A 21,267-nucleotide genomic window follows, 5' to 3' on the forward strand; every position below is an offset into this window, starting at 1 on the left:
ACATAGACCTGACTTTTTGCAGGTCTGCAGCCTTCTTGGACCATTTGAGCAGCAGTTAGGCCCTCCGCATCAGGGCTCCATTTAGCACACGGCCTGGTAGCTGGCTCCACCCCTTCACGTTGGTGAGAGTGGAGCCTGGTACCTGCAGGCCCTGGCCTGGAGCCTGTCAATTTGCCTCAGCTCCAGTAGGCACTTCCATCTAGTTTCCCACCACCAAGTAGTGCCCTTCCCCCTGCTCATAAGCCTCATTCAGGTGAGAATTGGTGAGAGGGCCTCTTAAAAGAGCTGTATCCATGTACGCTGTAAGCACCAAGCTTACCCGGAACTTCCTTTTTCAGCTTTCTCAGGCCCTATGTGGATTTGCATGCGGCATGTTGGGCACCAAATAAAGCAAGTCTTTCTCTATCCCACCATCTCCCAAATAATGACACAGAGATTTCTTATCAATTAGGAAAGCTTGGCCTATAGCTTAGGCTGGCCTCTCCACCTTCCCAGAGCCTCTCTGTCCCTGGAAGTCCTGCCTGTATCTCCTGCCTAGCTAATGGCCGGTCAGCTGTTTATTAAACCAATCACAGCAATGCATCTTCACACGGTGTACAACTATCCCACAGCACTGTAGTGCAGAGGCTGAGAGGTGTTTTAGTTTCTTTCTTTTTTGGAATTTTTTTTTTTTTTTGAGTTAAGATTTTGCCAGATAACCCAGGCTGGCCTGCAATTGACTATGTAACCTAGGCTGGCCTTGAACTCATGATCCTCTTGCCTCAGCCTCTCAAATGCTGGGATTATAGGCATGACCCGCTATGCCTGGGCACTCTGGTTTCTTTATAAAGGTATTTCTGAGGACAGGCAGATGCAGCTCAGGGCTAGAGCTCGTACTAGCATGTACAAGGTTTTGGGTTTATTCTGTAGCACTGCCCCCTCCTGAAGCTACAGGGGTGAGTGTGTGTACACACACACACACATACACACACACACACACACACACACACACATTCATGCACGCACGCGCGCACACACACATGAACACACGCACACACATCACTTCTGAGGGCTTTTGAGGTTCCTGTTATACATCTCTTTCTGGACAGATCTCTCTATATGTGAAAGGATTTTTATGAGAAATGTTGCTAGCCCAGGGAACGTGGGCCATTTACTGTAAGCTTTCTCCATGCCTGGTAAAGCTGGTAAGGCCTGTGTCTCATTCTCAGGTTGGCTACAGGAAATGTGCCTCTTGCAAAACTGAAGCTTCAAGAGTGTTTAAATATCAGAAGACGTCTGTTTGGCGATAAAAACATACAAGTTGGAGAAATTATGGAATTTTTAGCAGATCTGCTGTTTTTTGCACTGGGAGATAAGGAAAAGTGAGTTTCTAGGGGACTGCTTCAAGGAAGGTGTCCTCCTCCCATTCCCCCAGGGTCTGGGGACTGCTTCAAGGAAGGTGTCCTCCTCCCATTCCCCCAGGGTCTGGGGACTGCTTCAAGGAAGGTGTCCTCCTCCCATTCCCCAGGGTCTGGGGACTGCTTCAAGGAAGGTGTCCAGCCTCCCATTCCCCCAGGGTGGATTGCTTCAAGGAAGTGTCCTCCTCCCATTCCCCAGGGTCTGGGGACTGCTTCAAGGAACTGTCCTCCTCCCATTCCCCCAGGGTCTGGGCTGTGCCCTGACCTCTCTGGGGCATCCTGCCTCTTTGTCTCTAGTGGGGAATGTGCCCTCCCTGAGGACTATGTCCTGCTGTGTGTCAGGGCACCTGCCACAAGGCATTCTGGAAACTCTAGGCCCAGAGAGTGGCGGCCTAGGCAGCAGGAGAGGAAACAAGGACTCAGTGTGCTCACAGTGAGTGCTCCCCAGTGTCCCTGACAGGGCTTGTGAGTGGGTATCTTTCCCTAGGGCTTCTGCACAGGTCTAGGCCCTGGCTGCTGTCTGCGAGACCCTATCCCACTGTTCTGTGTGTCTGTGTGTTCAAGGCCGAGCCACCCATGTCTCGGGTCATGCTCGCCTGCTGTCCCCAACTCCTGCCGCCTTTGAGATGTGGCTCCATCCTCAGCTCCACACATACTGAGGTGTAGAAGAGGTGTGGAGATCCTCACAGGACCCTGGTGTAGGAAGAGTTTCTCTGCGAAGCCTGAGAGTCAACTGCAGATTTCCTGGGCCCCAGCCTTGCCATTTTGTAGCAAAGCCAGCCTTCTGAATATCCAGGGAGGCTCTGCTCAGTTGTGAAGTCACCAAGTCTTGGGTTTGGAGCTCCTCTCTCCTCCTCTCCCTGTGTCCTGGTGACCTTTTCTACCTCAGTCTTTTGCTTTCTCTAAGACCAATTCCCCTCCTCTCTCCTCAGCGCATGAATGCCTACTGGTTACTGAATGCAAACGAGGGTATGGCTGCTCCTAGGTACGGTTGAGGAGGTTTTATTGTAGATATGAGGGAGAGAACAGCCACAGGCATCCGGAAGGGCCCAGCCTGAACATGGCCAGCAGACTGAACCAGGCCAAGAGAGAAGAGAGGGCAAGAGTGGGGGCACCAGGAGCCAAAAACGAGGGACCAAGAAAGAAGCCAAGAGGGCACAAAGCCAAAATGGCTGAGAAGATATAGGGAAGAAGAGCTGGGAAGGGAAGCTCAGGAGCTGGAGAGGTTTAGGGCAGGGGCTGGGGTGAGATGCTGAGGAGCCAGGACTCTGTAACAGGTACTTGCAATGCTGGGAGAATCTGGCAGCCAGCGCCTGCTTTGATATGTTAACGGACAGCTCAGCCATTTGTCCTGGGTTTCTCTGAGGCCTAACAGTAATCTATAGTACCTGGGTAGAAACCAGCCCCTGCCCTTTCTAGCTGACATGGGAAGACGAATCCACATAAGGGAGGGACTCCAGGGGCGAGGTGTGGGCTGTGTCTCACCGCTGGACTCAGGCGTCGTCTCTGTTGCCCAGTAACAGTGCAGTTGGACAGGTGTTCACTGTCTTGGGATCTCATCCACTTGCCGTTTGGTGAGGTAAGCAGTAGAATATCTCAGAGGCTCGACGCTGGTCTAACTGTCTCCCTGTCTCCCTGCTCCAGTGCGGCCTCCAGCGTCTACCCGGGCTTCAGTCATTGTGATCCGAGCATCTTCTTGGAGGTTTTCCAACATTACAGCCCAAAGCCCTGGGCTAGGGGTGTCGCTCATGTCCAAGGGGGTGCGGGTGAGCATGTGCGCGGCCATCTTTCTATCGCCGTGACCGAGGCAACGTATGAAAGAGAGTCTTCAGTTGGCCTTGGGGTTCCAGAGGGTAGAAACCATGGTGGTGAGCAGAAGCGTGGCAGAAGGAAGAGTTGACGGCTCACATCTCCATCCAAAAGTAGGAGAATGGCTCCAGCCTTTGAAACCTCAAAGCCCTCTCTCAGTGACGCACCTCCTCCGGGAAGGCCACACCTCCTAATCCTTCTCACACAGTTCCACTGACTGGGGACCAAGTGTTCAAACCTATGGGGGCCATTCTCATTCAAACCACCACAGAGGTCCTCGCTTTGATACTCAGCACTGCAATATTATTATTGATTTTTAGTAATAATCATCATCATTATCATAATAATGGCAAGGATGAGGCTAAGCTGGGAGAATGCCTGCCTAATTAATGTGCACTGAGGTTTTGGTTCAATCCCTAGCAGATCTCTGCTCTGTGGAGTGGTACATGGCCTACAATCCCAGAGCCCAGGAAGGGAGTCAGGTGTTCAAGATCATCCTTGGCTATATATGAAGGGTTGTTACTTATGTGGATCCGGCTTCTTTTCCCACTCTCTCAACTAACTGTGAGAAGCTGACGGCCACTTTAACTTTTCTCTGCTCCCCCATCCTCAGGCCAGCATTTGGAGAATGTTTGCTGAACGAGTACGTACCCTGTTTCTTCAGTGTAAAACCTTAACTGAATTTCTGTTTTCTAGATCACAAAGGAAGCAAGTAACTGAATACTATAAACAAGTAATAAAAATCAAGGAGACCTCAGACACCATGGCCACCTGCAAGCCCATCAGGAAGCAGCTGAGCTTAAGCCTCAGCGACACCTTGTGTAAACTGGGTAATTGCTCCATCTGTTCAGGAAGTGGCAGTGTTTCCCCGAGACATCTGCCTGATTGCTTGTCTTAAAAATGTCTTCATTGAGGCAATCTCTGCTCTATATACTTGCTTCTTTAAAACAAAATTTAAAATTATATTTACGTATTTAGTGTGTGTGTGTGTGTGTGTGTGTGTGTGTGTGTGTGTGTGACAGCATGCATGTAGAGGTCAAAGGAAAATTTTAAGAATGAGTTCTCCCCTTCTACCATGTGTCTTCAGAGGACCGAATTCAGTTGGCAGACTGGCAGCAAGAGCCTTTACTGACCACCATCCTAGTTACCTTTTCTGTTGCTGCAAAGAGACCAAGGCAACCTACCAAAGAGAGCGTTTGATCAGAGACTTGCTTCCAGCCCGTGACCATCGCGGTGGGGAGCACGGCCCCAGACAGGCAAGCAGGGCACTGGAAGAGCATCTAAGAGCTTACGTTTGATTCTCAGTCTGAGACAGAGACAGAGACTGGGCCTGGTGTGGGCTTTGCAACCCTCAGAGCTCACCTCCAGGGACACACCTCCTGATTCTACCAGATTGTTCTAACACCTGGGTACCAAGCCTTCCAACGTGAGCCTGAGGGAGCCATTCTCGTTCAAACCACCGCATCCTACTGGTCAGGCACCTTCAGTTTCTGTTGTCGTCTGTTTGCCTTCCGTTCGCAGATCTTCGAACATTCTTTCCCAGCCCGGGGTGTGGTGCACCCCTACAGTCCCAGCATTTTCAAGAAGGGAACAGGAGGACTGAAGTTCACAGTGTGACACCACCGTGAGAGCTTGTCTCAGCAAACTAACAAGCAAGCGAGGCCCAGGGCTAGGGTTGTAGTCCTTGCTTTGCCTTCATGAGAATCCAGCTTTAATCTCCAACCCGGCAAAGAGAAAGATGGTTTTCAATGCCATTTTTCATGTTTTGTTTAAAAAAGCAGTAAAAAAATGATTGCACCAAATTGGTCACCTGCTGAAGAGAAAAAAAAAATCCCGAAATATCTATGTGAGCAGCAAAAGAATGTTTTCATGGAGAGATTTGTGTGTGTGTGTGCGTGTGTGTATCTATATGAGCAGCAAAAGAATGTTTTCATGGAGAGATTTGTGTGGGAGTGCGCACGCGTGTGCGTGCGTGAGTGCGTGTGTGTGTGTGTGTGTGTGTGTGTGTGTGAACAGTTTCAGTGGATGGATTTAGGGATGTGTATGTGTATGCGTGTGTGTGCGTGCATGAACACATAGTTTCATGGATGTATTTAGGGGTGTGTATGTGTGTGTGTTTGTGTGATGTGTGTGTGTTTGTGTGTGAACACAGTTTTATGAATGGATTTAGGGGTGTATGTGTGAATGAACAGTTTCAGTGGATGGTTACTACAGGGATTTGACTGCTAATTACTTCTTATATTCTTTTAAAAAAAGATTTTAAAATTGATTTTATGCATTGAAGTGCTCTATTTGCATGTGCAACTTCACACCAGAAGAGGGCACCAGATCCCACTTATAGCTGTCTGTGAGCCACCGTGTGGTTGCCTGGAGTTGATCTCAGGACCTCTGGAAGAGCAGCCAGTGCTCTCAACTGCTGAGCCATCTCTCTAGTGCTACTTTTTTATATTTCAATTGTTCAGTCATTATTAATAATTAATTCAACAAATATTTACTGTGCCCTTTACCTGTCAATCTCTGTTTTGGTTGCTGGGGAAACGGCATGTACAAGACAGATGGGGACCAGCTGTGCCGTCAGCTGAGCTCACCTTATTGGAAAAAAGGCCGTCATATAACTAAGCACGCAGTTGTTTAGCTTAAATTTTGCGGCGCTACTTGGAGACCACAGCTGACACAATGTTGTAGTAATATGGAACACCGTAAGCACAGCCAGGAAAGTATTATTCTGGGAAAATCCAAGCATGCCAGGGGATCATCTGGTGGATGGGCCAGGCAGGGGATGCACCTCAGGAAGTGTGGCTGGAACAGGAGGTGCAGGATGGGAAGTTGCTCAGTAAGGAAGGTCCAGGAGTGGAACAGAATATTTGAGGCCATGGAACTGAAAAGGTCCCTATGGTTGGTGTGTAGGAGCAATGGGGGAGGGGCATGAGTCTGACAGGTCGCGTTCCTCTGAAGCCAGGGCAAGGATTGGTGATCTTACCCAGGGCAGTGAGTGTTAGGACGAGTCATCCCCTGGCAAAGCCTTCACCGAAATCTAACGTAATAGGCCTGAATTACGCTTTGAGTCAGGACCACCGCAGAGCTCAAGGACCGGTTCCCATCACTCTTTTTGACTTCTCAGACTGAGAATTCTCAGGGGCGGGGGACTTGGCATTTATTCTGTCGGCATGCTCCCTGTATTGAGGGGTCATAGATACAGCGGGGACTGCTGGGTGTGTGCCCCGGGTTATTCCTTTGAGACGATGGTGCTGCTCCCAGCTAGCAATATTGAAAGAAACAAGTCAAATCATTCTTTCCCCCACTGGAAGCAATCATCTTCAGTTGACCTTCTAGACTCTATGTTAGTTTGCATATTAACAATGATAATTGCTAGCTCACGTGTTTGGGCATCTTATGACAATAGGTCAACAAGTTGAATACAGGTTAATCTTCAACAGGGTATGCAAAGGGGGCCTTCCAGTAAGTTTTGATGATTAAGATTTATTTTATAATCACAGTTTTCTTGCATGAGACTGTAACAGTAAGGTTTAGATGTCAAAATGTCGCACCTGTAGGCAGTGGCGTGCGGGCTCTTCATCTTCCACCTCCAGATCACTTGCTCAAGGCACTTGCTACTAAACTGAATCTCTTTTGTTCATCCCTCCTTCACAGCTCCAGCTTCAAGTGCAAGCCTTAGCATAATAAAGCCATAGACCCCAGAGACGTCAGCAGGCTTGCCAACTGCGCCAGGGGTCCCTCTGTGAGCTCTGTTCCCGGCCCCCTCTGGCAGGAACACTTTGATCAACGCTGTAAATTCGCTATTGAGAAACCATTGCAGCAGGAGAAAAGAACAGAAATGAGCCATTCATTTTCCATTGTGCCAGCTGAGCGCTCTGTGCGGAGAGGTTTATTTTGGATGAAGAATGACAGATGAACACAATGCTACCTCCTCCTCACTGGGCTTCTCTTTAAAAGGAAATGTCAGCCATCTCGGTCAGTGGGTGACTCCCCGTAGGGAGAGCCAGCCAGTCTCTTTCCTTCATCCAATTTCAGAATTCTCACCTCAGCCAGAACCCTCTGCCGACAGAAGTTGATCCTTTGATACAATAGTTAGTAACCCAGACAAACCTTAACTTTTAGATTTAACTTAGGTAGAAATACCCACTCTTCTGCAAATCTCTAAAGGCTATGTTTGATCTCTCTCCACTGTTAAGAGTGGACCCTTGGATTGGAAGCGGATCTCATCTTTTGGCCCACAAATTCCAGTTTGGGTTTCTAAAGAGTGAGAGCAAGCATGGTTTAGTTCCTGTGCCAGATCCTCTGAGGCTGCCACCTGATGTCCTGTCTTTTATAGTTGCCTCACCTGCTCATACTTGGGAACGGTGGGTTGTTTCAGCAACTCATGGGATGGCAGCTTTCTAAAGCATTTGGTCTATTTTTCACAGGAAGCAATTAGTTTTGATGCCAGGGCTTATCTGTTAGTTGGTACTTAATCAGATGACTCAATTAGAGTCACGAACCAGGCTGGCTCTGGAGCATGCTAGCACCCAGCTGTTGGGGAGCAGAAGTGTGTCTGTGGAGGAGAAGAGCTGCTAGCTGCAGGCATTTAGTGTGTCGTGGGTGATGGACAGCAGGTCCTTGCAGAGGAAGGGAAGGACCCTGGTAAGGGTCTCCTCCCAGATGGACCACACAGATGGGCCCTTTCCTGGGGATATTACTATTTTTCAAAAATGCATTTATTGGCCTGGTGGCAGTGACCAGTACTTGGGAGGCAGAGGTAAGCAGATCTCTGTGGGTTCAAAGCCAGCCTGGTCTACATTTCCAGGGCTACACAGAAAAACTCTGTCAAAAAAAAAAAAAAAAAAAGAAAAAGAAAAAGAAAAAAGAATATCGTTGATGCCTTGGGTCTGTAGGGGTCAGGGGACGGCTGGCAGGGGTCAGTTCTCTCCTCCATTATCTTGGTCTTGGGGATCGGACTCAGGTGATCAAGTGTGGTGGCGAATGTCTTTCCCCAGTGAGCCATCTCTCAGGCTTAGTGTTGATTATTTTGGATCCCCTAAGTAATAGTAACGGAGGTTAGTGTTCTCCTTCTTGCTGGGGGAGTTATGTTCGGAATCATGGGGGCTGAGAATCCCAGCGGCACTATTTTCTGGACGCATGGACATCACTGCCTCCATTTCCTTATTGTCTGAAAGGGCGTAATCATATCTGCCCATAGGGCTGTTCCAAGGATTTAATGAGATAAAATCACCAGCGGAAACAAGCAACTAGGTGTTAGGTTCCTTTCCTGCCCAGGGCAAGTTGGCTGTGGGAGAAGACCCAGAAATTCCTCAGTAATTCACATTCACTGGGTCAAGAGGACTAACCAAGCTAACCCAGAGTTGGTCCCAGCTCCAGAACTAGGCCAAGGCCAGGATGCCTGATCCTGGACATTTACCTGCTGACAGAGAGGATCAGGTTGTATCAAAGGACACTGAGGTCAAAACCGTAGCTATGGATCTGCCTTGGGTCCTGGGGGTCAGGCGTGGATGTGGAAGAAGCCTGGGCAGTCGGCCATGAAGGAGTCAAGCCGCTCCCGTGTCACCAACCAAGAGCTTCCTGGGGAAGGCTCTGCGTCTGCAGGATCTGAAGGGGGGTGGCCAGAGCATCTCTCCCAGCGGGTCCTGGCTTACCAGGACCACAGGGAGCTCTCTGTTTCCCCATTTACCCTTTAAGGCCAACTGAAGTCCCCAGAACTCAGCCATCACAACTGAGAAACTCGAATGGGCACACTACTGGTCTTGAGAGGGCGGCTGGAATCATCGCAGAGAATCGTGGAAGAATTTGAAAGCAAGGACATATCTGCAGAGGGCTAAGTAGACAACCCCCAAACACTACAGGAAAAGCTGCAGGCGTGGCTTAGAAAATAGAGCCGCAGAGAGGATGATTGCACGTAGGAGTCAATGATGTCCATTACAATTCAGAGTGAAGGGGCCTCATCAGGGGCAGGCGGGTTGTCCCACCAGGAAACAGACCATGTCTAAGAGATACGCAGAATGGGCACACTGGAAGCCCACAGCACTGCTTACAGAGGCATAGGGAAGGGAGACACTTCTTACTTCACACTTGGGTACGTTTTCGTGTTTGAGCCACAGGTATATGTGCGCTGTGTAGAAGACTAACTGGAAAAGGAAGACAGGCGATGGCGGCATAGCTCGTTTGCTGGTACCCTGTAAGGATTTGCTACTTGTATTTTAATAAAACGCGGATTGGCCAGTAGCCAGGCAGGAAGTATAGGCGGGGCGACCAGGCAGGAAGTAGAGGCGGGGCAACGAAAACAGGAGAATTCTGGGAAGAGCAAAGAATCAGTCTGCAGTTGTCACCCTGATGCAGAGGAAGCAAGATGAGAACGCCTCACTGACAAAGGTACCAAGCCACATGGCTAACACAGACAAGAATTATGGGCTAATTTCAGACGTAAGAAAGAGTTAATAAGAAGCCTGAGCTAATAGGCCAACCAGTTTATAATTAATGTAGACCTCTGTGTGATTCTTTGGAACTGAACGGCTGTGGGACTGGGTGGGACAGAAACCTCTGTCAACAGTTGCTGGACTAACAGACTGACGTGCCTGGTACTGGGCACAGGCTCCTGGTCACATGTTGATGCTCGTGGATGTGAGGACATCCCCAGCAGTCCCTTTATCACATGTCCAGATCCGTGTCCTACTGGCCCCAGCTTCACAATGAAGGTGTAATCAAGAAAGCGTGTTGGGCACGTTTTTCTAATGTAACCCATGTCACCTGACCTGAGAGAAACACACTGGTAAGATTCGTCTTCACAGAACTTTTGAGGCTGCAGTGTTAGTGTTTGTCTAATCTAGAGCTATCTAGATCTACAACTGTCAAAGGCTCAGTGAAGGTGTGTGTGTGTACATGTGTGCATGCGTGTGCGTGCGTGTGTGTGCATGTGCGTGTGTGTGTGCATGCGTGTGTGTGTGTGCGTGTGTGTGTGCATGCGTGTGTGCATGCATGCGTGTGTGATGAGAGTGGAATGCAGGGCTTGGTGCATGCTGGGCAAACACTCTACACTGAGCTGTTCTCCAGACTCTCCTGAGGGCTCCAGTTGCACTGACTGTCTCTTTAACTTAAGGCTTTGACCTGGTCCCATCTTCCCTTCCCTTCTCTTCCCCCTCTTCCTGTCTCCTCCTCCTCTCATGGCGTCAACATGAATTTCTAAAGAGTGGAAGTCAGCCTCTGTCCCTTCTTTCCTGGCCCAATGTCCTCTCCTATTGTTTCTTCATGCAAGACACAAGTGAAATTGCTTTTGACAGGGTGTGATGAGAGGTGGCATTCTAATGCTGCCTTTACAAATGTTCTTCAGTCTCTTATCAATGTATACAGATGGAAATTAAAAATTCTAACGTCCCCTTTTCCCTCTGTCTACCCAGCAGGCCAACTGTTGTCAGGTGACTTCTCCCATCATGCCATGTTGGAGGCAGTCGGCTATTTGTATAGGTCACTTGATTTAAGGGCAACTCACCTGGGGTCTTCCCACACTTCAACCCTGGGAATACTGGAGTGAGTTCCTGTTGCATGTCTCAAAAAGAAGCCGACTTTCTGACTGTTTGTGTTAATCCACAGCCATTTGACATGTTTTGGTCTTTTGCAGCCTTCTAAGGGAAATCCAGAAGTTCCGAGGCAGGAGGTGTTGGCCTCAAGGCACAAGCCAGCTATACCCGAATGGTACCAGGAACCGCTCTTTATTCCGGGAAAACTTGTCTAAATTAAACTTCTGGAGCGCTCAGAGCTCTGACACGGTGAACACCGCCCTGTGTATGAACAGCATAAGTAAGTTGCAGAGAGCTAATAGCACAGAGCCGGCACCTCCTCCGGTTGCAGATAAACCCAAATGTGCTCGTAGCAAAGGAAAAAAGAAGACCTTGACTCCAATTCTCAGTGCCTCTGCTGGGGAAAAGACCCAACAGAAGGCACAGAATACTCAAAATAGTTGGACCATATGGAATGGTCCAAGAAAGCAAACTCCAAGGAGAAAGAAAGGCTGTCCCATGAAGACGTTATTTCCGGGTGGAAAGAATGGCTTAGTCAGACTTTCAAGGCAAAGGGTTTTTTCTGCTAAATGTGAGACTGGAGAAAGCCTCATGACTGCAATCTACCGCCAATCCCCGCGAGCACCTCTTAGTACAAACAGCCCCTGGGATTCCATAGCTGAGCTTGTATCAGAAAAATGGCTTTTCCACAGCCCACAGTACGTCTTCACTCCTCGGAAGCCTGCGTTCCCAAGACGACCTCTAATCGAAGCAAAATGGCTGAAGACCTCAAATGACACCGACAAAGAATAAACATCATCTGGGCTCTTTTGTATTGAAGTTTTTCTCATTTCTCTTGAAGTTCTATATGTGTGTTTGTGGCACATATGAGTACATGCGTGTGTGTAGGCCAGAGGCCAATGCCGGTGTCTTCCTCAATCACTTTCCCGCCTTATTTTTTTGAGACCAGATCTCACTGTATCTAGAGCTCACAGATTCTACTAGCCTGGCTGGCCAGTGAGCTCCAGGGAGCCTACTGTCTCTGCTTTCCTTGCGGAGGTCATAGGAACAGGCTGTCACACCTGGCTTTTTATGGCGGTGCATTCACAGCAAGCTCTAACTAACTCAGGTCCTGGTGTGCACACAGCAAGTCTAACTAACTCAGATCCTGGTGTGCACACAGCAAGTCTAACTAACTCAGGTCCTGGTGTGCACACAGCAAGCTCTAACTCAGGTCCTGGTGTGCACACAGCAAGTCTAACTAACTCAGATCCTGGTGTGCACACAGCAAGTCTAACTAACTCAGGTCCTGGTGTGCACACAGCAAGCTCTAACTCAGGTCCTGGTGTGCACACAGCAAGTCTAACTAACTCAGGTCCTGGTGTGCACACAGCAAGCTCTAACTCAGGTACTGGTGTGCACACAGCAAGCTCTAACTCAGGTCCTGGTGTGCACACAGCAAGTCTAACTAACTCAGATCCTGGTGTGCACACAGCAAGTCTAACTAACTCAGGTCCTGGTGTGCACACAGCAAGCTCTAACTCAGGTCCTGGTGTGCACACAGCAAGTCTAACTAACTCAGGTCCTGGTGTGCACACAGCAAGCTCTAACTCAGGTCCTGGTGTGCACACAGCAAGTCTAACTAACTCAGATCCTGGTGTGCACACAGCAAGTCTAACTAACTCAGGTCCTGGTGTGCACACAGCAAGCTCTAACTCAGGTACTGGTGTGCACACAGCAAGCTCTAACTAACTCAGGTCCTGGTGTGCACACAGCAAGCTCTAACTAACTCAGGTCCTGGTGTGCACACAGCAAGTCTAACTAACTCAGGTCCTGGTGTGCACACAGCAAGCTCTAACTCAGGTCCTGGTGTGTACACAGCAAGCTCTAACTAACTCAGGTCCTGGTGTGCACACAGCAAGCTCTAACTAACTCAGGTCCTGGTGTGCACACAGCAAGTCTAACTAACTCAGATCCTGGTGTGCACACAGCAAGTCTAACTAACTCAGGTCCTGGTGTGCACACAGCAAGCTCTAACTCAGGTCCTGGTGTGTACACAGCAAGCTCTAACTAACTCAGGTCCTGGTGTGCACACAGCAAGCTCTAACTAACTCAGGTCCTGGTGTGCACACAGCAAGTCTAACTAACTCAGGTCCTGGTGTGCACACAGCAAGCTCTAACTCAGGTCCTGGTGTGTACACAGCAAGCTCTAACTAACTCAGGTCCTGGTGTGCACACAGCAAGCTCTAACTAACTCAGGTCCTGGTGTGCACACAGCAAGTCTAACTAACTCAGGTCCTGGTATGTACACAGCAAGCTCTTTACAGACTAAGCTTACCTCCTTAGCATCTGTTTTGGATTCTTTAATCAAATATTTTCTTTTAAACAGTTAGGAGTGGTCATTATCCATGTCTGGGGATTCAGTTTTCTTAGTCCCTTATAATGTTGTGTCTGATTTTAGTTAAAAAAAAAAAAAAAAAAAAAAAAAAAAAAAAAAAAAAAAAAGCAGGTTCTAAGGGATTCAGATTTCTATGGGAAGTAAAACAATCTTGACTCCATAGTACTATATTCTAATATATATTATATATATGCAATCTTACCAATTCTAACTTTATTTTTACATTTCTATGGTTTATCTATTGTGAATTTAAATTTTTTTCCATCTAAGTAAAATTGATGATTGTTGTCACCAAAACTTTTTATTAATACAATAAGAAAAAATAGAAACTGAAATGCCCTCAAGTCATAAAGCTTTAAGTATCAGAGCCCTTGGATTTAATACTATATCTATTTGAGCATTTTACTATCAATGATTTGTCAAACATTAACCTGTAATAGTTAAGGATTACTTTCTAGCGACCCTCATCCCTACCGCCCAACCAACATCGTTCCTAGGAAACTCACGGAAGAGGGGATTCAGCTCCGTGGCTTTGGGTGAGCAACTTTACTTCTGCGGTGTCTCAATTTCACTATGTATAAAATGAGAGACATGGTGCTTATCTTAAAAGATAGCTGAGAAAACTGTAGAGATAAATTACCCTGGAAGCCTCCCATTGATGACTTTTTATTATCAGCCAGGAACTAGCTTAAGGGTCATCTTCCTCCCTGAACCACCTTACTCTCGCAGCCTACGCTTTGTGCCCCCATCTACTTCACAAATGCCAGTTGGTCCCTCTGATTTACCTCCTACTCTGTGGTCACCATGGGGGTAGTTTGGGAATTCCTAGGGCTCAGTGCGTTCCAGGCAGGTCTCGGGTGGACGCAGGAGCCACGTCTGACTCAGGGCACACAGAAATGGCGCCTGGTGGGGCGGCTGCTGTTTATTGGCTTTTAGTGGGAGCTAAAGGCATGGAACAAGTGCAGTTAAGCAGGTGAGCTGAGCAGGCACCAAGGGTGTTGTGAGCGTGGGCAGGAGCCTTAAATCATGACCAGAGGACGTCTTGGAGGTGGGAATCTGGCTTTCCAGAGGCCGTGCACCGAAAGGGAAATTTGAGTGTGCTTTATACTTGGAATTTTCAGGGGTGGGATCTTGCAGGCGACTTTAGACTTTGTGTGGGACCTCGGCAGGTTTGGATGGGCTTCAGGACGTCTCAGACAGGTACCTGAGATCCAGAAGACCTGCAGATGCCCTTGATGCGGAGTGAGGTCACCTTCCAGAGGCTGGAACCCGGGCTGGAGTGCCTACTGAGGGGTGCCTATCAGTGCAACCATAATCGGGGGGCCGCCACGGAAGGCAAGAGGAAGGAAGCGCGGAGTCCTGCGGGCGGCGACAGGGTCGGAGACCATCATCCTAGTCCATGCGGTCTCAAGTGCCACTGCCCTGCCACCCCCACGCCTGGCGGGGTCAGGAAGTGACCGCAGCAGACCGGGAGCCGAGCCCAGGCATCTAAGGCCCCGCCCACCCCGTTTCTCCAAGGCTTCGCCCCTGACTCCGCCTCTGACTCAATCAAGGACTGTCCCACTCAGTCCCGGCCTCCCTCGGTCCAGCCAGGCCCGGTCCCTGACTCAGCCCCAGGCCCCACCCACCCCGCGGCTCCAAGCCCAGCCCCTGGCCCCGCCTCCGCCTAGACCCCGCCCACGTCTCCAGGCCCCGCCTCCGACTCCGCCTAGGTCCCGCCCGCCCTTCAGAGGCTGGCTCCTGGGCCGGGAGGCTGCTAGCACAGAGGCAGGCGTCGCGGGCTCGCGTCCGGTTCTCTCCCGACGCCGGCTGTCCGTGCCTCCGGCAGTTCGGAGCCGGCATGGCCACAGTGGCCGCGGTGGCCCGCGGGGCCGGGGCGAGGGCGGCGGCGGCGGGGCTGCGGGGCGGCAGCGGAGCTGCAGCTCGGGGACGGCCGCGCGCGGGCTGCGCTCGGCGCCTGTGCACCGCCCCGGCCGCCGTGGACATGAAACGCTACCTGTGGGCGCGCTACCACGAGGCGAAGAGGAGCACGGACGGTGAGTGAGTGCGAGCCCCAGCCTGCACCGCTCGCTCGGGGACCCTCGGACCCCGCACCCTACCTCTGCCGCGCGGTTCCCGCGGAGACGGAGTCCAGAACTTGGCAACTCTTGCTTCCCTGTCTTTCCCCTGCCCGGAAAGCTGCTTCATACCTGGGGATTGCTCAGCCAGGAGTGGGCCTCGGAGGTGCTCTGGGCCGCCGCGAGAGTTCCAAGAGCGTCAGTCGGAAGATGTTATCCCAAACACCGTTAGGTGTTGTCATTCACCCTGGGAATGGTAGTGGCAGCCCAGCCAGCTGCCACGCTGTCCTAGACAGGCTCCGGCGCAGGCGGCTGGGTCAGGAGGCTGAGCCGGTTTCCTTGGTGCAGCGGGATGGAGTAGGGTGAAATATTTTGTTGGAAGTGGGTGTGAGGGTCTGGTTATCCACGGCCCTCTGCGAGGCCAAGTGAGCCGAGAAGGAGCTCCCGTAGGAAGCCGGGAGGAATGGAGAGAGGAACCAGACTATACTAGTGTCAGGCATTTATAGCGTCCCTCATCTCCCGCAGCCTCCAGAGGAGGGGGTCGCGTCCATTGTGTAGGTGGCAAAGGAAAGACTTGAGTGCAAGAAAGGGACCTGACCAAAGACTGGTTTTGACCCAGAGTCGGGAATCTATTGTCCTGTCTGTTGCTTTGTGTTTCTTCCCAGCTGGCGATCATTTGGAACCTGGAGTAAAGGGGCAGTGAGCCATAGACACTGAAGCTATCAGAGGAGACTCAGGATTTAATATATTGATTCTTTTGCGGGGAGGCGGTTGGGGAGGATGGCCCTGGGAGGGTTGGTGAAGGTGCATTTTGTAGGATTTCTAAGATCCGTTTGCATCTTTTGGCCAGAGGTCAGTTCAAGCAAAACCCACTTGGAATAATTTTCCAGTGTGTCAGCGATGTGGACTTCTATGGAATAGTGGCTTATTGTTTCTGGTTTTCCTTTGCCAAGAGTTGGATTTCGAAGCTGCTATGTGGTGCGGCCGAAAGATTTGCTTTGGAGTGGTTAGGATTTACAGATCTTAGAGACAGAAGATATGGAGAAGATCATCTAGGCCAGGCAAGTTCTTTCAGATGGGCCTTAAAGTCCCCTGCGTTATCCTCCCAGGTGGGAGCCACTATTCCTGGCAAGTTTGTTCTTTTCTCCTTGCCCCCCACCCATCCTCCTTTCTGAAGCTCAGCAGATGGTAGCCACTGTAGGGGGTGGAGGAGGTGACTTAGGTACTACAGGTACACGGTGCACACACAGGTCCCCTCACAACGGGTACGCACTCGGTGTGCAGGTCTCCTCACTGTGGGTACACGGTGCACAGGTCCCCTCACTGAGGGTACACGGTGCGCAGGTCCCCTCACTGTGGGTACACGGCGCGCAGGTCCCCTCACTGTGGGCACACAGTGTGCAGGTCCCTTCTCCGTGCCCACAGCACATTCACAAATAGTTCCTCTGTCGCCCCTGAAAACTCAGGGACTTTCAAGTTTGACTCTGACTTCTTTGTCTCATTTGGGTACTCAGCTTCGCTACCCTCCTCCGGCTGGTGTCCGTGACCTTTCAGTGAGCATGTGTTAAGTACCCAGCAGCCGACTTTAAGGTTATAGATTCTCAGGTTCCTGAGTCTGGGCGGTGGGGTCCAGCATCTGTTCACCCGCCTGCCTGTGCCGAGCTGTGGACCAGGCGTACGTGGGTGTAGAACCTGGTAGAGGGAGGGATAAGTGACAGCCGCTGACAGGGCAGATGAGGGCTGATGGGCATGCAAGAGCCCCTCCCGCTCCTCAGTTATCCCCTCAGGAGAGAGTTTTTACCTTTCCACTTCCTGATTCTGACAAAAGATTTTCTTTTTTTCTTTTTTTTAAGATTTATTTATTTATTATGTACACAGTGTTCAGCCTCCATGTATGTCATGTATGTCTGCAGGCGCCAGATCTCATTACAGATGGGTTGTGAACCACCATGTGGTTGCTGGGAATTGAACTCAGGACCTTTGGAAGAGCAGTCAGTGCTCTTAACCTCTGAGCCATCTCTCCAGCCCCATGACAAAAGATTTTCATTTTCTGGTCACTTGATCCCTTTCCGTAATCCAGACAGTTCCTTCGGGTACAATCACTCAGATACCTGCCCGGCAAGGGCTGTGGCTTTAGGCTTTGTTTTAATGCCTTCTTCCCCAGTCTTTTCTTTCCATTTTAATTGAAATTTGTTAAAAAACAAAAACAAAACATTTTCAGGTCAGTACAAGTGTACAGAGAAACCCGTATAAAGCTGTCTTCCATTCCGAGCCCTTTTTGTTCCTTCTCTCCTTCCCTTCTTCCTTTGTCTGTACCTAACATCCCTTTCTGTCCTGGGGCCCCATCCAGGATTGCACGCTACACCTAGTTGTTTCGTTAGGCTCCGTTGACTCACACAGTTTATCAGACTTCCTTGGTTTTTTTTTTTTTTTTTTTTTTTTTTTTTTTTTTTTGTGACAGTTTCCAGGACTGGTCACATTGGAAAGCATCCCGCTGGAATTTATTCCCATATTTTGTTTTTACTGGAGACATTTAATCTAGCTATCCTCATGGCTACCCCTGTACGTCCTAGCATCCCATCTGGAAGTCAGCTCAGAAAGTTCTTTGGAATGTCACAGCATAAGCCCTAGCAAGACTCTAGATGCTGGTCTTCAGCAGGATGCAGAGGGGGCGGCTTTGCCCCTGGGGACACCAGGTTAAGTCTGGAGATCATTTTATTTCTCTCACTGGGGGTAGGGGCAGTGCCGCCGGCCTGTGGTGGGTAGAGACCAGCGCAATATTTTCATAATAAAGAGCTTTGTGGCTTCGAGCATCAGTGGTGCTGGGCTCAAGGTCCCCTGGACTAGAGTTCTGATAAACCACTGGTGTGACTGACCTGCCAAGGGCTGGATGTATTTGTGTGAGGTCTGTTCCTGTTGTCTACGTATTGTATTTTGGTGGAACTCTGGACTTCTCAATGTGTTCAGGTAATTGGCCTGTTTGCTTGTCTCCAGAATAGAGGCGGTCTTTCCTCAGAGAGGCAGCACCAGCTTTGGGTTTGGATAACTTGTGGGTTTGTTATTTTCCTCCCTTCTTTCTTCCCTCCCTCCCTCTCTCCCTCCCTCCCTCCCTCCCTCCCCTCTTTCCCTTCCCTCCCTCCCTCCCTCCCTCCTTCCCCTCTTTCCCTCCCCTCTCTCCCTTCCCTCCCTAAGGAGTTAATCAGAGAGCTGGGCTGATTAGAATACTTGCCCCCTTGGCAGGGCTGTAGTGGAAGAAGAACAGGCAGCAAAGCTGGGGATTACTGTGAAGTGATAGAAGCTATATTCAGAGACACAGAAAGGCTTATTCGCAGTTCTGGGTTGAAAGAGTTTGATAATCCATCAGAAATTAGGTATTTGTGGGGATTGGGGAGCCAGTTCAGTTGAGAGCTTCTGCACAAGCATGGGGCCCTGAGTTCTAATCCCCAGAACCCACAGAAGCTGGGCATGGTGGCACCTCACTGTACCACCAGCTAGCAGGGGAGACAGACAGGAGGGTTTCTGGGGTTTGCTGGCCAGACAGGTGTGCAGGAAAAAGCCCAAACAGAAAACACAGAGAGCTCCAGGTTCAGTAAGAGACCCTGTCTGAAGGCAGTAAGACAGAGTTGACAGAACAGGGCACTTGACATGCCCCTCTGGCCTCTGCATGAGTACACATGGGGCATGCACCCACAGACACCTGCACACAGACATACACCATACACACGTGCACACACACAATTTCGGTACTTAGCAGGGATTGATGCAAGCAGAGCAGGGATTGATGCAAGCAGAGCAGGTCCAAAATAAACATAAGACATAAAGATAATTCTTGCCATATATAAGGTGCTATATTATAACTAATGACACACACACACATTCCTTAAGGTGAATAACTTACAAGACTAACATCTTGTTAGTTTAGACTAGCATCTCTAGGATTGTGTCTTACAATCTTTTGAGAAATACAACTGTTAAAATGGAGAAAAAAAATTCACACACCAGTTTTTTTTTTTTTTTATAGCCGGGCTTTTTAGTTCTAGCTTTAGAAGCACGCCAGAGCCTTTAAAAGCCACGAGTGTCCAAGAGAAAAGATGTTGATATTTTGCTTCCTGAATAAACTTGATCTTGAAGCCCCGGTTTGGCATTAGTAGCTCCATTTTGGGGGTTCTGTACTTTGGAATCTCTAATAATATGTTTAGTAAGAATGCATGTTACTAATGCTGGATGATGCGCCATTGTCCAGCCAGATTGTGCTTTCTTAATGCAGTTAGGAATGGCAGACGATGGAGTCAGGAGCCCGTAGGAATCTGGAGACTCCTTGTACTCCGTCTTTGGATAAGCAGGCACATTTGCTCTCCTAAATCACACCTCCTTGGCAGTTGTACACACAGGGCATTTCATGTGTGAGCTCATTGGTTTCCTGAATCGTATCACCCCAGGTCCCAATGCTGATTTGGTTTTCTGTTATTCTTAACACGTAGAAAGACTCACACCATGGATTGAGAGCTGGTGGCCGAGCCAGTACCGGGACCGGTCTAGATTGAGCTTGTACCTAGCTGGGTTGTGGACGCTGGATCCAGCCCAGGGCTTCGTTCATGTTACGGAAGCACTCTGCCAAGTGGATTGCATTTCCAGACCAGGAATGTCTGCAGACAAGCTTCTTTCTCAGATGATCGGTGCCACCAAGGCCGAGAAGTGCTGATTTGTTTGTTTGTTAGCCCTGGACCAGGCTGGCCTTGAACTCACAGAACTCTCCCTGCCTCTGCCTCCCAAGTGTTGGAATTGAATGCGTGTGCCACCACCTGAAATATTAATTTTTAGAATTTAATTCTTTTGACCTCCAAGGCTGTTAGCGGAATTACCAGTTAATCTCCCTTAGCATTTTATCTTCTCCGCTACACTTCTCAGGACGTATTCCTTAGTGAAAGAAGCAAATTCACTCCAGATTTTTTTTTTTTCTGGGTCTCTTGTAGCCTAGGCCAGCCTTGAACTCTCTGTAGAGTCAAGAATGACCTCTGAACTCCTGATTTTGCTGTCTCCTCTAAATGCTTGGGATTAACTTTGTGCATTCTAGGCAAGCACTCTCAGCTGAGTCCCATTCCCAGCCCTAATTCTATGTAGATCATTCAGCTACTGTCAGTGATTTCAGAGTCTTGACTCTCAGCAGCAAAAGACAGGCGGTGGATGTATCCTTAAGTGGAAGGGATGGCCCAGCAGTTAAAGAGCTTGCTTTGTAAGTGTGAGGACAGGGTTTGGGTCCCCAAAACCTACTGTAAAGGCAGGGTGTGTAGCAAGATTCACAATTCCAAGAAAATGGAGGTGGGGTTCTTAAAGCCATATGGCATAAGCTGTCCTTAAACTCAGGATCCTCCTGCCTTAGCCTAAGTGTTGGGATTACAGGCTTTTCCCACCACAGTAGACTCAGATGACAGACAGATACTAATTAAAGGTGATTTTTTTTTTTTTTTTTTTTTGGTTTTTCGAGACAGGGTTTCCCTGTAGTTTCTAGCGTCTGTCCTGGAACTAGCTCTTGTAGACTAGGCTGGCCTCGAACTCAGAGCTCTGCCTACCTCTGCCTCCCGAGTGCTGGGATTAAAGGCGTGCGCCACCACCGCCCGGCTTTTAAAGGTGATTTTTTTTTTAAACACAGTTATGCTGTAGATTACCTGTCTGTCCCTGAGTCTGAAGTCAAGAGTGATAAACCAAAGTGAGGGGAGGTACTAGTTAGGGGTGAGGCTGGAGAGCACGGGGTGGGGTGGGGGCTGAGGCTGGAGAGTACAGTTTTACTTATAGGCATATTGAAATTAAAATGGAGAGGTTTAAAAAAATGTACCTAGTGATTTGTTTAATGTGACAATAAATTGCTACCTGTTAACATAAATGGCTTTTTATTTTTTGTTTTTTTGGGGGCAGGGCTTCTCAGTGTAGCCCTGGGTGTCCTGACACTCTGTAGACCAGGCTGGCCTTTGTTGTTGATAGATTTTCTTTTACTATTGTCCTGTAAAGCACAACATCTGCTCTATGCTCTACAGTACTACGCCTGTAGCGCCCGTGCCACTACAGGTTGGTCCACGAGCCAGGAACTAAGTTGGAGACTTAAA

The 21,267-nt window shown here is 49.3% G+C and overlaps 2 protein-coding genes across 9 annotated transcripts in view; both read left to right on the forward strand.

The window, feature by feature from the left end:
• LOC119803435 (tetratricopeptide repeat protein 41-like) overlaps positions 1-11,551 on the forward strand; it is a 51,213-nt gene extending 39,662 nt beyond the window's left edge. For 4 of the 8 annotated variants that reach the window (XM_038314739.1, XM_038314740.1, XM_038314741.1 and 1 more), the window contains 4 exons: positions 1,209-1,361; positions 3,903-4,036; positions 10,613-10,742; positions 10,834-11,551. In XM_038314739.1, the coding sequence (XP_038170667.1) occupies positions 1,209-1,361; positions 3,903-4,036; positions 10,613-10,742; positions 10,834-11,524 (1,108 nt within the window). In that variant the 3' untranslated portion in view covers positions 11,525-11,551. Of the gene's footprint in view, positions 1-1,208; positions 1,362-3,041; positions 4,037-4,293; positions 5,090-10,612; positions 10,743-10,833 lie in introns of those variants that run through there. The other 4 variants (XM_038314742.1, XM_038314744.1, XM_038314747.1 and 1 more) reach the window with 4 other exon arrangements.
• A 3,398-nt stretch (positions 11,552-14,949) lies between these two features.
• Nt5dc3 (5'-nucleotidase domain containing 3) overlaps positions 14,950-21,267 on the forward strand; it is a 49,954-nt gene continuing 43,636 nt past the window's right edge. Inside the window, exon 1 of the mRNA XM_038314943.1 lies at positions 14,950-15,145. Within this exon, the coding sequence (XP_038170871.1) occupies positions 14,950-15,145 (196 nt within the window). The remainder of the gene's footprint in view (positions 15,146-21,267) is intronic.

The sequence above is a fragment of the Arvicola amphibius genome, chromosome 17 (assembly GCF_903992535.2).
Source record: "Arvicola amphibius chromosome 17, mArvAmp1.2, whole genome shotgun sequence".
Lineage (NCBI taxonomy): Eukaryota > Metazoa > Chordata > Mammalia > Rodentia > Cricetidae > Arvicola > Arvicola amphibius.